We start from the raw sequence: 17,672 nt of genomic DNA, 5'->3' as shown, positions 1-17,672 counted from the left end.
TTGAAGAACTGGTTTTAAACAGTTAAACAGCATGTATTTAGGGCTTGAATTTGTCTTGTCCTTCAACAGAAACATGGAGAACACGCATAATGAGTTTCTATTTGCCCTAATCACAGGTCAGTCAGAAATGCTGAAAGCACTCTCTGCTATCATCTTAAAACCAGGAGCAACTTCTTAAACTTTAAGTTCTGTGCATGAAATACTGACCCAAGATGCAACTGGAACCAGATTTCTTAGGTCCAGGCCTCTTCTGCTGTTACAGCTGGCTTGCATACTAAAAGATGGAAATAAATCACAAAAGTCCATCTCCTTTCAGTCTGGGGCATAATTTGTTTAAACTTTTAAACTTCTTTCAACAGCATCAGAACTTCAGATCTAGAATAACGTAATAAAGATGCATCTGGTTGTGTCTACCTACCTCATCCCCACAGCACAGTAAGTACTAGGCTGTGCCTTGGATTGCATCTACAATTGCAGGCTCAAGCCCCCTTCCTCTTTTATCTCAACAGAACCACCACAGCTTTACATGCCTCAGTCCCTCTGCAATCTTTCCCATCAGGAAAAGCAAGGTATTGGTAAAACTAACACTTGAATTTCTGCAGCCTTCCAAACTATTCCTTAATAAATTCCATTCTTCCATTTCAACAGCATAAAGGAAAATGATGATTTTATAGTTCTGCTGTAGATGTCAGCAGTGAAACATTTTGAACTCCTTAATCTCTGTAAAATTACATGTAATTAAATACAACATGATCAGTTAAGTGGTCACTGTTCAAGACTTAAGCTATATAGGAACTTCTGGAAGAGTAACAGCTTAAAAAATTGGAGGAAAGTGGAGAGCATTTCACCTGCTAAAACTAGACAAGCAATATTGTATGTGCTAAAACACACCACCTGTGGTCTCTACAGAAAGCAGGTCATGAAATCAACAGAAAGCAATAGGTGCTTTGTCTCATACTATTTATATTATTAATTCTACATGGAGCAATAACATTTAGCTGTCAGGCTGACTAAACACAAAGGGGAAAACTCGAATGCAGTAAGGGCCTTTGGCATCCTGAGTAGCCAATTATTGAACTTACTTGTCCCAACCTAACCAGGTGGCACTTAAAAATAGGGTACAACTCCCATATCACAGTGTCCTCAGCCTTCAAAGTAATCCATCAATACTTCATTCATATTGCTTTCAAAGGGAAACCCCAATCTTAAATATTAAACTAGAGAATGGGGGATGGAACACACCAAAGACAAACACTGAGGAGGTTGTCTGGGTACAGAATACCCTGGGGTTGTGTTGGGGGTGCTGCCAGAGCCCCAGACAGACTTCAAGTATTAAAAACTGAAGGAAAAGCTTGTTAAACAGAGTGATCGTGCAAACAAATCACTAGCTCTGATGATTAGGATTACAGATTCCTAGGGGTAGAAGATAACCTAGTGATCCCAGGCAAAAGAAACAGTATGATAATTTTAGCTGTAATTTTCTGTTTTCAGTCCTTTAAATAAAGTGTCACTAAGTCTTACTAACTAAACACGTAAATAATAAATGTTGATGTGCTGTACAACAGCCTGTCTGGTGCTGGAAGACAGGATGAAGAAAGGAGAAACCAAAAAAACTTCAGTTGCTAACCGTCACAAAAACAGCCAATGCAAAGGAAGTCATTTGAGCAGGCGCCTCTGAGGAACCCATAACCTGGAGTGTATTTAGGGAAGCCATGGGCTAGGGTGTGTATCCTGCCAAATGAGAGAGAATCAGCGCCAAGTGCTTTGAGATTTGGTAAATGATTCCCTCTAGCAGATACAAACCCAGCACCCCCCTGTGAGGGGCGGACGGCCAAGGTATGTTCCAGAGCTCCAAACCAGCCCTGAACTGGAATGGGAAAGATTTTGTAAACCAGTATCTGACACTGACTGTCCAACACTATATTTCCAGTTCACCTCCGTATGTTATAAACTGCCTTTGCTAAAGAGAATGATTTTTTTATCACCATGTAATTGTTATTTACAAAGTAGCCTAAGACCCTACATTGATTATTTCAGTAAGCTTGTTTGTAAAAGAACATTCCTCCTCTCATAGGATTAAAAATATCTCATGAGCCAGTTTCTGGATTAAAGTGGACAGTCATCTTGAGAACTCAGGACTTGCTGGGTGTAGTACTTGTTCTATACTTCTTCAGAACAATCCACCTTGAGATGATTCCCCAAGAGGCATTTTGTGAATTGAGAAACTGGTGTAACATCAGTTACTTTTTAAAAATAAATTAATAAATCCCAAATTTAGGGATTAAAATTCTCAAAATACATAGCTATTTTCAGTGCAAGACACAGCAGGAAGAAAAAAAAAAAAAAAGATAACCAGCCATACAATTGTAATGTAACCTAAAGGAAAAAAAATTCCGAATAAACGTTACACCAATCTTAATTTTCTCTTCTCTTCCTACTCCCTCCAAAGTAAATGCCAACCAAATAATTTTAGCAAAGTAAGATTCAACTAAGACTCCTAACATCTGTAATGTGAATGCACCGGTACAAAACCACTCATAAAGCTTTTTTCAGGTACTACAGTGGATTTAACTTACTCTGTACAAACTATACTATAATAAATAATTACACATTTATAGAATTGTATAAAAAGTTTAAGAAAAACTATACTGGCTGATACAGTCTAGCATCCTTTCTCTAACAGCAATAGTGGGAGATGATGCTAGAAGACTATTAGGGAAAAAAAAGAAGTGCACTGGTAACTATGCGACAAAATACAACCCAGGACCATCCTAAGTTAGAGGATCTTATCTACCTCTCTGTTAAGTCAGGATGGAAATTTTTTCCCATTCATTTTTCAAGTAATTTTTTGAACCTGCAACATCTTAAAACAAAGAGTTCCACAACTTGACTACTTGTCTGGCAAAAAAAAATAGCTCTTTTTGCTTGTTTTGAACTTTTACCTTATGATTTCATTCGATATTCCTAATTCTTGTGGGAAAATCAGAAATACATCTCCATTCCAGGGGGTCATATTGGTGTAATTATTTTAACACAACAGAAGCAAAGAAATAGTTTTATCCATACAAAATCTATGTGTAACCCAGGCCAAAATGTCTGATTCTGTGCTGATTCAAAGCTCTTATGCAAGTTGGTGGGATTTGGGGCAGGACGAAAAAATTCATCAAGTAGAAAAATAATTTCTCAAGAATCCTACTTTTAACCCTACTTACACAATTGGTGTTTTTGATGAAAGTCATGTAAGAATGGAGGCGGGGGGGGGGGTGGGGGGGGGGTGGGGGAAGCCTTCACTTCTCTAAGAATTCTCAACCAGGTGGGTAAGTCTGGGAACCCACACATAATTCATACTTTTTGGCAAAAAGAAAGAACTAATTTGAGAAGAGGTCTAACCTAAAATATATATAACCAGACAATCCAGTTTCCAAAATTCTGTCTCTAAGCTAGATAATTAAACAGTTGAAAGGTAGCTATTAATCATCCCTAAACAGTCTTTTTATTATCCTTAGTGGTTTGTCTCTAACAGAACCAAGCTAGTCACCAAACATTATGTACAGGTATGTGGAGGCTTGGAAAATGGAAGGAGCTGCCACAAATCAAGGAAGCAGCGCATCTGGGAGAAGAAAATATTTGGTATTAACAGCTAGATCAGAGAGGACAGAAACAATGTAAACTCTGATGGAACAGAAGCTACTGCTTTTAAACTTTTCTGAGGTTTTTTTTTTCCTGTAACTGAACTGTGTATTACTTCATTTCTTTTAGAAGAAATCAAAATCTGAGTGTACTAAGGAAACACATTATCCTTAATTTTGATGTTTAATTCCTTCTCTTTTAATAATTCCTCTTTAAGATTCCTTTTGTGCAATTTCATTTGTATATCTTAAAAGAAGGGAGGATGCTGAAGTTATTAAAAGGGAGGCACTGAAGGTCAAAGAATTTTTGAGAACTACAACCAGATCCTACCCCATAATCCATGCTGCAACTGAACAGTTTGAGGAAAATGTAAAAGACAGAGGAGAAGGTGAGAACTGAAATAGGTGCAGGCCTTAACAAGTCAGATGAGAATACACAGATTACACTTACATAGGTTTTTTTAATCTCAGTTTTCTCAAAACAAAAATACAACATAATAAGCATATCCAAAGACACAGGAACATTCAAGAATAAACACAAATTGACCGTAAAGAACTGGAAAATATGTTCACTATTTTTATGAATAACAGTACATGCCTCCATGTACTTCTGTGTTTGGTTACTCACTACAGAGTCAAATCAAGAGATTGTTAGAGGGACCAGATGGTAAAGAACTAATAAGGCAATTACACCAATAAGAGTCCTTATGAAAACAGCAGAGATGTTGATTTATCCTCTACCTGTTTTCATGCAGGCTAGAAGAATGTGCTTCTTAGACAAAGTTCAAGATCAAAAGATACTAACCTATTACAGGACCTCAGGCCTAAATACAAGAAGTATATTATTATGAGAGTACGTCAGGTGAGAGAGATGGAGAAGAACTGTTGTAAGAACGTCAGAGATGACAAACACATGTAGAGGCACAGATGCCAACATCTTGTAACATAGTCCTCACAGTAACAGACCACACTCTCAATCACATCCACGCTAGGATTAAAATGAATACCAAGTACAAGCATTTGCCTGTATGCTTTGGTTCTTTTAAAGCAACTTCTGTAAACAATGCAGACATTTTGGCATATTTTTTTATCCTGGAGAAACCATCTCTCTGACATTATAAAAGCCTTATTGGTGACACATCTGAACAGATATCACAGTTGTCCACTACAAGCCTGACACCAGGCAGACCAGCTCAACTTAAGGCCTCATTTTAAGGAGGTGGGAAGGGCATGTCATCTGGAAAGGATATGCACAAAGAAGACAGGAAATTTAAATTATAAAGGATACCAGAAAGGTAGACTGAAGACCATAACCTGAATTTCAAAATGTCAGCACCTTCATCTGTGTATGTCCAGGATTAGAGAAGTTGTCAAGATCGGGACACTGTGCCACATTCATTAAAACCAAACCTGTGCATCACTAGATCATCCACCACTACAAAGTGTATTCAGATCAGACATGGTCATTTGATTTTTTCAAAATAGTTGTAGTTTATGATAGCTGATACTAAAGTTGCACTTCTACATTACTGTGCAAGAACAGATAGTGGTGCCTCATCTGGTTACAGCTACATCCTTGAAAACAAATACCCTTTCATTACCAGAAGAATGTCTTTGTACCAGTTCAACCATTTGCAACATTTGGCTGTGACTTACTTCATTTAACACCAGACACTGCAAAACTGGTTAAACCACAGACTAACACTCTCCGTATTATAACCACTGAAAAAAGGCTTCAAAATTGCCAATGAGTTATAGTAGAATCTGGACTTCGTATGCAGTCAACTCAGCAACATGAAGGAGGCTAACAAATGCAACTCAAACTCAAGGGAAAAGGAAAGACTAAAGTGAAGCTTATGAGGTTTTTCAGCAATTTTAAGAAATGAAAACACTACAACCTTAGTATGAGCAGCAGGATTGCCAAATAAACGTAATGAACAATCATTCCAACATATTTCAGAAAATATTACCTTTTGCTTTTTCCCCCTTAAATGATCCTTGAAGATGCTGCTCACTGATCAATGACTTCCTCCTCCACAAAGATGTTCCAACATGTGTTGAGAGTTGGGGACATTAGTACCACCTCTAGAGCATGGAGTTTGCCTACAGGGATAATGTAAGTCAGCTTTATTGCAATATTGAATGGTTCTCTAAGGTTTTCTTTTTATTGTTCTTATTTTACATCTAATATTTATTACCAGAAATCTCTTATTGAGATGGACTTTATAAATGAATCTGGTAGATAATGCATCTCCACAGAATGATGGTCTTAATTTTACTCTCCTTTGCAGAGACCAGAAATTTAAGTCATTCAATTCCCAGACACAAACTTATTCTGAGGCTGGGCAATGTATTTTGGTAGGCCCTGAAGGCCAGAACTGCCTTCCAGAAACAGCAAGACCTTTTAAAGAAGGTTCTTCCACTACATTCACGAAACAGAAGCAAGGTATTATGGTAAAAACAGAACCTGAATTCTCCAAATATTTTTGAGAGCAAGTAGTATGGTCACGCTCTCAGTTCAATTGGAGTTAAACCTCTGAAAATTATGCCTGAAGAAACAGCTTCATTTTCTTCATAAATAGTTTGAACATATCTACATTTATTTTTTAAAAATAACTGTTTGATGAAATATTATCAATTCTGGCACTTAGAGGTGATACTGCTAAAAGCATAACTCAGATTCTGTAGTGTTGCAGAACCAGTAAGATTAATAAAAAGAAAACCTTAGAAATACACAAAAAATATTGAACAGAAGCTGCCCTACCTTTCACAGAAAGGCAAAATCCAAGCTCTCAGGTGGTACTGAAGTTACCATTCCAACACATGTTGGGACATCTTGTAAAACAGGAAGTCTAATCATGGACCTATTAAAGAAAGAACAACAATATAGTTTAACATTCTGCTGAAATACTTACTGGTTCTGTTTATTTGGCAACACTGCTGCTGATACTAAGATGGGAATGTATTCCCACCTTTTTGAAAAAGAAATAATAAATATAAGTAACATATAATTGTTTTTTAATATTGAAACATTAGCAATTTATTAGGTTGGAATATAAAACCAGATTCTCTACTGAACATACAATAAACTCCAGTCTCAATGTAAGAAACTAAATTATCACAACTATGGACATTGGTAGGAAGACAGGGAGCAATGCACACCTTGTAATCTAAGTAAGAATCAGAGAAAGCCAATGTATTTGGCATGCACAGTAACTTGGAATTTGGATTATACAATACCTAACAACATTTTTATCCTGAGAAAAGGCGCCCAGAACCACAGAAAACACCACTCCAGGTACAGTTCAAGTGGACTAAGAATGTCATTAGGACAATGCACAACTTCAAAATGCTATGTTTAAGAACAAGTATATGTTAGAACTATCTCCAAACACAATCAGGAGTTATGCCCACAGGTATTTAAGGAGGTCATCTTGACAGAAAGATGGTGGTGGAAAAACTGGTATTAAAAGGAGTATTTAAGTTTGAAGACAAATCAACTCACGGATAAAAACCTAAGTCAGCAATGAAAACGACTAAGTGACATCAACAAGAAGTGCAGTGAAAACAAAAAATTATGTTCACAGGCAATCTGATAGCTCGAAATTTCAGAAGCCACAACAACTGTAATCTAAGCAGCTATAAAAACCCTCTAAAGTAAACCAACCAGGGAAATAAGTATACTTTTATGTTAGAACAGCTCTGTATATGAAAGAGCAATCATCAATAGTACAGTTTCATCTCATTCAAACATGAATACAACTGTTGACAAACAAACAGATGAAACAGGGATGACAGAATGACTCTCTTATTAAACTAGTAACAAATGCTTTAAATAGAGGCTCTGAAATCTACGGGCCTGCTTCCATGAAGAACATCCCTATCAGTTTTAAGAAGGTTTAACAATATAAAATGCCCTCTGGAGTATACAAATTATTTATTTAAAATATATACATAAGCATACAACTGGGCTGCCGCTGTGATACCACATAGTAGATTCAATGCACTCCAGAATACAGAAAACACAGATAAGCTATTTCCTTATGTTTTAACATGCATTCTTGTAGCAGACGTGCAACTCAAGCGTGACTGAACAACGAAAGAATCAAGGAAGAAAAATGATCAATATTTAATCAGACAGAATTAAAAAAATATATTACATGTAAAATAACAAAAAGTTACATCTATAAATTCTGTTGAGCCTAACCCTACAACCATTACATTAACAGAGACAGTGGCTTAATTCTATCAAGTCCCTGAAGCTGTTTTAAAGGAAGACTGTAGGCCTGTTAACTACTGGACTAGGAGAATGTAGATTCATCAGCACATTTTCAAGCTTCATAATAATTGGCCCACACCACTATATGTACTCTAGCCTAAAAATCAGAATCCAGTACTGATTTTGTAACAGGAAATGTTGCAGGTGTGCATACTATGTTGTCAATGTACTAAGACTTTTTCCAAAGGAAATCTGTCACAATGCTAGACAACAGACAAATACAGCATTTCATAAAATCATACTATAGAAAAAAATGATTTCCTAATGCAGATGTAAAAATATTTCTGAATGAATGTAAAATAAAAATATATTTGATGATTCTCCATTTTCATCATACATATTTAAGTAAAAATAATTTGGAAATACAAGATGGACAGTTAAAATGTATTCAACATGGCCAAACCAGTCCCGCATTTCTCAGAATGTCACATTTGTAATTATTCTCTTCAGCCAGTGCTCTGTAATAATAAAAACTGAAGTAGAAAAATTGGATGAAGAACACTGAAAGTGAAGAGAGAGAAAGAAACAATCTAAGTCAAAGAATACACTATGCCAGACTTATGTTTCATTATTATTGCATTAAGACAGTTAATTTATGGTTAAGATTCTCCACAAGTTCTGAAATTCTAGATGGTCAGAAAGAAGCAAAATGCATAATCTGGTTCTAGAAGAACCAGAATTCTAGAAGTCAGAATTAAAACAAAAGCTGTGGGAATGAATGAACTGCTGCAGATTCTAAACTTGTGAGGATATCATGCTCTGCTGACCCCAAAATATAAAGCAAAGTTTTTTTGGAAGTGCTAGTGGAAGTTCTAGAGACACCAACTCTCAGTCAAAAGACTTCTCAGGAAAGTACACAACATAGCTGTTCCCTTTTTCCATGGATTTATTTATCAGGCAATATAAAAAGGGTCACCTTTTATCCCATCCTTCACTATATCCTGCTACCTTTCACTAATATTAAATATAAAATACAGCGTAGCCTAATTCTTACCTGCTCTCAGAAACAATGCTGTAATAAAAAGTAACTTCTGAGTCAAGGAGTTTCTATTTTCACAAGATGGTTACAAACCAGAGAAAACTGCCACACTTAAAACAACCTGCTAAGTCATAATGTTTTATTTATTGAAGTGATGCCCCTTTTGGTAAAGAATGGAAACTCAAAATGTCAAAAATTAGCTTCCAAAACCTAACTAATACAGTATTCTTACCCACCAGGAAATAGCTTATGAATTAATAAAAGTGAAACAATTACAAATTATTCAAGTTATTGTTCTTGTTTCTTTCCCGCAAAACCACATGCAAAAGTTAGGATTTTTCAGCATTATTTGTGAGAGTCTAATTGGCTTATCTTGCCCTTTAAAGAAATACTACTCGTTTTACTAAAGTTAAAGACCCTCAAAGTTTTACGAGTTTGTATGCACACCAGCATGCACGTGCATGAACGCCAACCTCTGCCTCTCAACTTCCCAAACACAGAAACAAAAACCTTACAACTCTTTGCATATGCTTAATTGTGCTGTGCTGTCATGTAGAAAGATCAGGATGCAACATTTTATGATCCTGAACAGAACAGCAAAAGAAATACATTATCTGCTAAGAAATACCCACTCTTGATTTTGCATCAAAGAAAAATCTGAAACAGCCACAGCCCTGTCTTCCTACATGAACAAATGGCAATGATTACCAGCCAAAGATGACTAGATACAAAATTGGATAAGGAAGTATGTGGGAAGTGAATTAATATCTTTGCATGAATTACCTTTCGGTTACTTCTTCCATTTAAAAGGATCAATAATAATATTTAGTCATTTAGATTTAATATAAACTTTGGATTACAACACTGCCAAGTTACAGTAGAGATAAGAATGTACAATATATTAAGAAACCTCCTTCACTATAACTTTGAGGCATCTGGCTGGTGGTTACTGCCAAAGACTGAATAGCATCTGCTCTCACTTTAGCAGTTTATATTCTGACTCTGGTGAATGGAAGCACAATCTCTGGAACAGCCTTTAGGGAACACTACTGAGTTGCTCGACAGAGCTCTTCCTCAGAAAAGAGAAGGAGATTAATATTACAGAAAACTTGAAAGATCTAGCTTCTGAGAAAGGAGAGAAGAGCAGTTTCCTAATACTGTACATACCACAAATACCTCTCTTACTAAAACATTTAAAATGTGCCCTAAAACTAAAGTGTTCAAATATGAATAGATTTAAAGGTAGAAAATAAGGTCTGTTTAAGTCACATTCAGGTAAAAGTAAGGAGAAACAATATTTTATCTCATTTGTCAACAGGCAGAATGAAAACAGAAGAGTGAGGACTCACATAACATACTTTCTTTTTCCTAACGTGCTCGAGAAGGTCACAGCCTTCTTTGCTTAGTCCTGGTGTGTCTAGGCACAGCAACATATGCTAAGACTGAGTTTTGTCGTGTACTTAAAATGTCGTTATTTTAAGTGCCCAGTAGCACAAACTACTAAATTTGTGTGTGGTCCTATGCAAACAACAAATCTGGCCACACACAGTGAAAACCAAGCTTCTAAAACTTCAAAAATCAGCTGAAGGAATTCTCTCCTCAAGAGCCATAGATCCCAGATAGTAGCCACTAGTGAACCCCACAGCCACTTTCAAAACTATAAAAGGCTTCATGTAAAGCCAAAATAAAGCTCTAAAAGTGGCTGCAGGAGATCACTAGGAGTGGCCGCTCTTCTGGATTCACTGCTTTTGAGAAGTAAATCCCTGCAGCTGCTTTTAAAAGCTTTGAAAGTTTCGTTTCAATTATCAAAGCCAATAAAGCTTCAAAAACAGCCATAGGGATTTGTTCCTCAGAGGAGCAAACCCCAAAAGGCAGTGATGAATAGTGTGATGGGTTCTGTGGCTCTTAAAGTATGTACAGATTCCTGTAAGTCCTGCACTTGTAATTACAGCTTCATGTTGTGCAGCAATTGTTACACCCAGACAGTTCATTAAGGCTTATATGGCAAGTTCATTACTGATTTCCCATTCTTTTTAACAGTTTTATGTCTGCTTCCTTTTTGTTTTCTTACACCTGTATAAACTATTACGTGAGCATCCCTCACAACATCTTCTGGCTTTCCATCTCAGGTGGTGGTAAGCTGTCTCACAAAACATTGCACATACGCTTTCCCCAACTGCATCACATAATGCTGTCATCACATCATCACATCATGGTAACTATAACATGCAAAATAATTCATTTCCCTGAGAACCTAAAAGGGCACTAATTAAAATACAAGAGTGAAGCTTGACAATAAGTCAATGAAGAACTTTGCCTGCAATTGCAATATAAAAAGGCTTCCATTAATTCAATGAATACAAACACAAATAGCATTTCAGAAGTAACCGCATGATTTAAAAACCTAACTGTACCGACTTCTAAGGAGATTTTGGTCTTCTCTTTACAACTATGAGAAGTAAATGCCTAAAAATTTTACAACTTTAACCAGTGATGTAAGCATAGGTCTAAAAGAAACAGATGATTTATGCCCCTAAACGATTTGAGCTTAGTATCTTAAGACACTGATAGCTCTGAAAATTTACCAAAATTATGTTGAGAAAGACACATTTAGGTAGTAGAACATATATATTAATCAAATATGTCATAGAAAATACACTCAGAGCATAGTTACTAACCTTAAAACATCACTAATCTTGAATAGTTATCTTTGTCTACTAAAGTTTTTAACTTCTATTTTCAAATGGCATAATAAATAAAAACACCTTTTTGCCAGGATAAATAAATACACCTTTTTGAAAAACATGCTGTAAGAAAATCACTATGAGCTTAAATAGATGCAGGTATAAGAACTGTGTAACTGGTTTGTATGGGGAAAGAAAATCTTGACAGGTAACTTCAACATTCTGTTAAATGTTATTCACAGGTGTCCTCTGTGACCTGTACTACTTACTTTACCTCTCTGTTTCAATCTTCTCATGTGTAAAACATGAAGGAGAATTGTGAGAAATAATTAATGTTTGCAAAGAGCTTTGAGATCCTTGGATATAAAAAACAGGGGGAAAGCATGAAGTATAAAAGTAACAGTATACTATTTTTTCCCAACTTGAGATAACTAAGTTACTTTTATCACAAAAACCTTGAAAGTTTAGTAATACAAGATTATGTAATAAAACACTTAAAAAACAATCTTAAGTGCTAAGAATATTCTGTTACACAGAATCACGTAACTCCAAAGGAAACACTATCAAAAGGAAAGGACACATTTCTCACCCATTTCAAGTATGCGTTTATGTAGAGGTATAGCAGCAAGAAAGGGTTCATCTTTACAGGACTGTATCTGGGTTCCAACCAAGTCAGAGTTGGTAGCCATAATTCGGGCACTTTCTTCATTAAGATTAACGCCAGCCATAGAGGCAACATCATTGATGTCATCATCATCTCTACAGTGAAAAAAAAAAACAAATAAAAATAATTCTGCTTGTGATATATTCATTTTGTATATTATCTGCTTCCCTGAAAGTAATCAGCATGCAACATGCTTGGTGGCTAGGCCAACTTGAAGCACAACCACTAGGGTCTCCATTTTCATAGAATATATTCCAGATTCAGAAATAGCCAAGTATTTCTTTGATCACACTAGGAAAACTTTAGAAGCAGGACCACTTGTCTGTAACAGGTGGTGTGACAAAAGTGTCTCTTCTTCATCTGCGAGTCAGTGATATCAATGACACCAGGATGGCCAGGGAACTAAGAGCAACAATCCCCACTAAAGGCAGACCATTTGGTTATTCTCTTTATGCTGAAAAGTAGGAGCAAAATGATTAAATACATAAAACCCCCACAGACATTAAAAGCAAAATCATGAATTTGGAATCCTGCACAGTTTCATACGTTCCTATCAAAACGGGCACCAAAGCATTTTCAGCAATAGTCAGGAAAGATTCTTTGACCACGATGAGTACATAGCTAAGTCTGGGTTCCAAACGTAGTTTGAATATGTGCTGGTATTTTCTCTGGCAACACACAAAAATAAGTTGAACATGTCAACCAGTTTTAGAAAAATGAGCTGCATTTGGGAAGATGACAGCAACACTTCCCAGGCCACTGCTTGCCCTGTAATACCCTTCCCAACAGCTCGAGCAAGTACTGACTAAAAAAATTTGAATTTCCATACCTGTATCTCCCAAGCATTTTTTTTACCTCCTACCTCTATGAGGTATGACTCATAACTGTGGAAACAACCATCTGTTTTTAGCACATTCATTACTGGCACAAACACTGTATTTCAGAATATTCTAGGAACAATTACACAACCTTTGAGTGTATATATATATATATATGGAAAACATCCACATACATCTAAGTCTGGATTCCTACTACTGCATAAAGCAAACAAACAAAAGCTTAATGTAGAAGATTTTTTTTTAATTTAATTATTACATAGATGTCATCCTAGGCCCCCTAGAAAACTTTGTCACTTTTAAGAAGTTTAAGGCCTACAGTAAACACCAAAAGCTACAAGTAAGGTCTGAGAAGAAAAGGAGAGAAATCTAGAAATCCATAATCTAGGTTTTCCCTGTCCTCCTATACTCTCCTTGATATCTGCACTACAGCAGCCAATTTTGGTGGACAACTTCTATGGTTTGTTAGATATTGATTTTGTTTTCTTTGCAGGAAGAAATATAAGAAGGGATTTTTGTTTGTATAAAACTGGAGAAACGTGCTCAACACTTAAGAAAACGGAAAATTTTACTGATTGTCAGAAAAATGCTACACAAATGAGCTTTTATTATTTTCCACAAGTGCTAAGCACTTGATTTCTTCACTTAGAATTAAGTTCCAGAGGATAGTGTCACAAAAGTGATCTCCTGCCTTGATGGTTTTCATAGTGGGCCTAGAGGACTTTCGTTTTTACATTTCACATTACATATGTGATACTGGCAGGAGGGTGACAGGAGCTGCCATGAAGAAGCTGGGCTCCCACACGTTCACCGCACAGCTGAGCGACTAGTCCTTGGCCTTGTCCAACCAGCATGAAACTGGCCCCCAGTACCACAACTGGGAAACATACTCGGCCACGTAGCAACTAACAGTGACTTACAATATTTAGTGATGAGTTCCAAAGATTCTAACTACAAAAGGAAAGCAGCAAGAAGAGAAAAACCTAAGATTTTAGGGAGTTAAAAACCTTAACGCCTGAAATGGAATGAGCGCCACCCAAAGTAATCTACCCAGGGCTCACCAGGCCCAAATCCAGCAGGCCTTTTAAACCACAGCAAAACCAAATTCATATAAAGGTAGTTACCGTTAACACAAACTCAAAACTATGTAAGATGGCGGAAGGTACTGGAAAAAAAGACTTCACCACTGTGGGTGTGAAGGCCCTGCAAGGTCGGGCAGTGCCTGGCTGCCGCTGCCTCCTGAGGGGCCCAGCACACAGGCTTAAAGGGTCTTGCTAAAATATTAAGTGAGCGAGATACTCGAATGCTTTCTCTATATGCAGCCCCCATGATCTCGCCTGCTTTAGCAAGCACTTCTCACACAGTAACACACAATCTGGCTAGCAGTAATACAGTCTCAATCCCAGTATTCCCAGATCAGGTTGCCAGGACTGAGGTACTTTCATCTCCCTCAAACAATCATCCATACAGAAATCGAGAGAGCACTCTTGACTTCACAAACATGTTTTTTAAGAGTTTATACTAACCTCCACTTCTACTTAATAGCTAATAGCTTAATAGAAAGTAGAATCAATATTTTACCTTCCTTCTGCTTAGCATCTTAAGTTATTCCAACTTTTATTTGGAGTAAAGATCTGTGACCACATTATAATTAAAAAAATAGTTTTAAATGAAAACAGACAATTAATCTGGGCACAAACCAGGATTCTAATGAAATTATCAACATCAATACAACAGCATTTACAAAGACGAACACTGTAACTCCAGGACAGAATCATTTCCTTCTGTCTTACACTGGCAATCCACTACCTGTGAGTACATCTTTTTTTTTTTTAATGTTACATGGAAGACTGGTAGGAAATGTTTAACCATAGTTGGGACTACAATTTTTCCAGTCCAATGGGAAAAACTCTATCAATATATTGTTTTTGACTTTGAGGAACTTAATCACAAAAAAGAGCTTGGGTTTGGATACTGAAACACACACACAAACCTTTATACATAAAGAGGGCTGGCATTCTTGCCAAACAATTTCCTATAAAAGTCAACTTTTAATTCCAGATGATTGAATTTTCAGAAGTCATTCTGTGGAACAAAGATGCCATCCAGTGGTCATCTAGATTGATGATTACTGTCTATCTTTCCCTTTTCATCCCAGCAGAGTATTTAACAATTTCATGTTTCTTGGCCTATATTATTGTGCTCATACTAATTATACTGTTTCAGTAATTATTTCAGTTTTTTACTGAAATGAGTTGAGTTTTATGGGATAAATCCAACATTCCAACATGCATGCTATTTTTAAGATGACAGCATGGGTTCTCAAACTCTTTCCAAATGCAATCTGCATCTTAAAGCAGTCTAAAAGTTCAATTCTTCCTCCTATACTCAACCTTTTGTAACACCTCTCTCTCTCTCCTCTTCATTAAAAACACTTGTGCAACTACAGAAAACAAACAAAAATAAAACCTCAAACCAACTTACTTGAAAATAAGAAAGAAAACCCAAACTATTTGCACAGTTGCCTGTAACATGCTTCAGAGATTTTGTTTAAACTAAGACAAGCCATTATAAAAATATAGTTATAAATCTTAACTGCACAATTGCATATTGCTTTTTCCTCACGCACTTTGTAAGATTTGAGCCAATGTTGTCCAAATCTGCAATACTGAACTTATTCCAAATAAGCTATAAGAATATACAATGCAACTGAGACAACACTATACTATCGATTCCATTCTCTCTCTCAAAAGTTAAAACATAAGGGCAAAGTCCCTACACGTATGCAAGACTGAGCAAGTCTACAAATTCCATGGACCACAAGATCTGAGATCAACAATAACACACCGGATATAAATGGTGGCTTGAAATTACAGTAACAGCCACTATTATATTACATTTTGTAATAGCAGAAATTGTATTCACACAGATTTATTATAATGCTTATTCTGACCTTCAAGCTTTAATTTGAAATTTTTCCCTATACTGCTTTGTCATACAATTCCTTCACTGTCTACGTTGGATCTTCCCACTGATGAGCAAAAGAGATGACAGAGCATATCACATTTGTGGTCAGCACTTTATTTTGAAAAATATGGAAAAAAATACATGATCATCTTATAGCTTTAAGTATTTATTTGGAAGAACACAAAAAACCTTAAAGCTTAAGGTTTTATGTCATATCCTTTTGAGATTAAAACTTTGAAGCTATCCATTTAACACCTACATTAACCTTCTCTCTCTCCTTAAAGACAGGCTACTTTGCACATAATTAGATACAACATCATTCATTTTGAGGCATATTGCTCTATGTTATTAAACTTTTATTTTAAACAATAAAAATAATAGGCAAGAGATTCTTTTGGCAAGGCAAAAGAGGTCTGAAAACAAATTTTATTTCCACGTAAACTCTACTTCAGCATTTTGCCAGTCAGCAGCATAGAATACGAATACCAAGATAAGCTTCTAATGATTCCAGTCACTTCATCGAACTGATTCTGAAAAAAAAACCCCATCACATTGGCTGCATAAAACCTGATACTGCAGGTTCCAAGAGGTTACATGTAACTTTGAAATACTGTTACAGAAAAAGAAAGGTTGCCGTGAAAAGAAAGGAGCATCTGGCTAGCTGTCACACTGGTACACAAACATATCATCATCACACACACACTATGGGAATGGTTCCATGTACTTCTTGCTTCATTTTACGTGCAATGCCACTGAACCTTACTCAATACAGTTAGGAAGTGGTAGGATAATACAGGAGTAAAAACATGTATCTTCTATCCTTTACATATGTAGAACTGGACAAGCCCCTGACCTAACCAAATCAGCGCTGAGTCAGAAGTTGGACTAATCAAGCTCCCAAGGTCCCTTCCAACTGCAATTATTCTGACTCAGTATCGGGGGGGGGAACAAATGTTTCCACTAGTTCTTTATATTGGCCGCAATCTGAACTATGGGCATCACTTTGAGTCTGCTACTTTGAGCGTCATCAATGGTGGATTATGTTAGTGGGAGCTCTGAGACTGCCAAACTAGATGATGATGTACACAGCAGCTGTAGCCAAATACACACACCCCTAGCACACTTCAGTGGGCCTTCTGCTCCATCTCTCCCAACTACAGAAACCTCTAGCCTGACTATTATGGTACAAATCTAAGTCTGGATCTCAACTGTAAAACAAACAAACAAATTAGAAAAAATGGAATTAAAATTTCCATTCTGAGGTATTAACACAGTTGGAAAGTCAACTAAATGGAGTCGTCTATAGTTGCCTCTGAAAAATTTAGCAACAATATATTTTAATACCAAAAAAGGTGGCATAAAATTTCATGAATACAACAACTTCACATTGCAGAAGTCTTGGGTCGAAAACTCTGCATCATAGAAGAGCTGCTATAACATCCAGTGAACTCATGTAAGCACTCTTACAGTTCATTAATAAATGCTGACATTAAAGGCTAAGCTGTAATTTGCAAAATTCCTAATTGCTATGTCTTTTATGTTAATTCCTTCCTGTATCTCCCACAGTCCAGAACAGAAGAAACTGAAAACAACGAAGTTCACATTTCCATTTCTAGTGACCGACACTTTGCTCA

At 36.4% G+C, this 17,672-nt stretch overlaps 1 protein-coding gene across 3 annotated transcripts in view; it reads right to left on the bottom strand.

Moving 5' to 3' along the window:
- Nucleotides 1–17,672, bottom strand: part of LOC106112416 (transcription initiation factor TFIID subunit 4-like) — a 146,401-nt gene that overhangs the window by 88,427 nt on the left and 40,302 nt on the right. For 2 of the 3 annotated variants that reach the window (XM_055819037.1, XM_055819036.1), the window contains exon 10: nt 12,161–12,330. In XM_055819037.1, the coding sequence (XP_055675012.1) occupies nt 12,161–12,330 (170 nt within the window). Of the gene's footprint in view, nt 1–5,599; nt 5,733–6,393; nt 6,494–12,160; nt 12,331–17,672 lie in introns of those variants that run through there. The other variant, XR_008749840.1, reaches the window with a different exon arrangement.

Source organism: Falco peregrinus, chromosome 14 (assembly GCF_023634155.1).
Source record: "Falco peregrinus isolate bFalPer1 chromosome 14, bFalPer1.pri, whole genome shotgun sequence".
Lineage (NCBI taxonomy): Eukaryota > Metazoa > Chordata > Aves > Falconiformes > Falconidae > Falco > Falco peregrinus.
The sequence above is the reverse complement of the archived record's forward strand: the minus strand, read 5'-3'. Positions and strand labels throughout refer to the sequence as shown.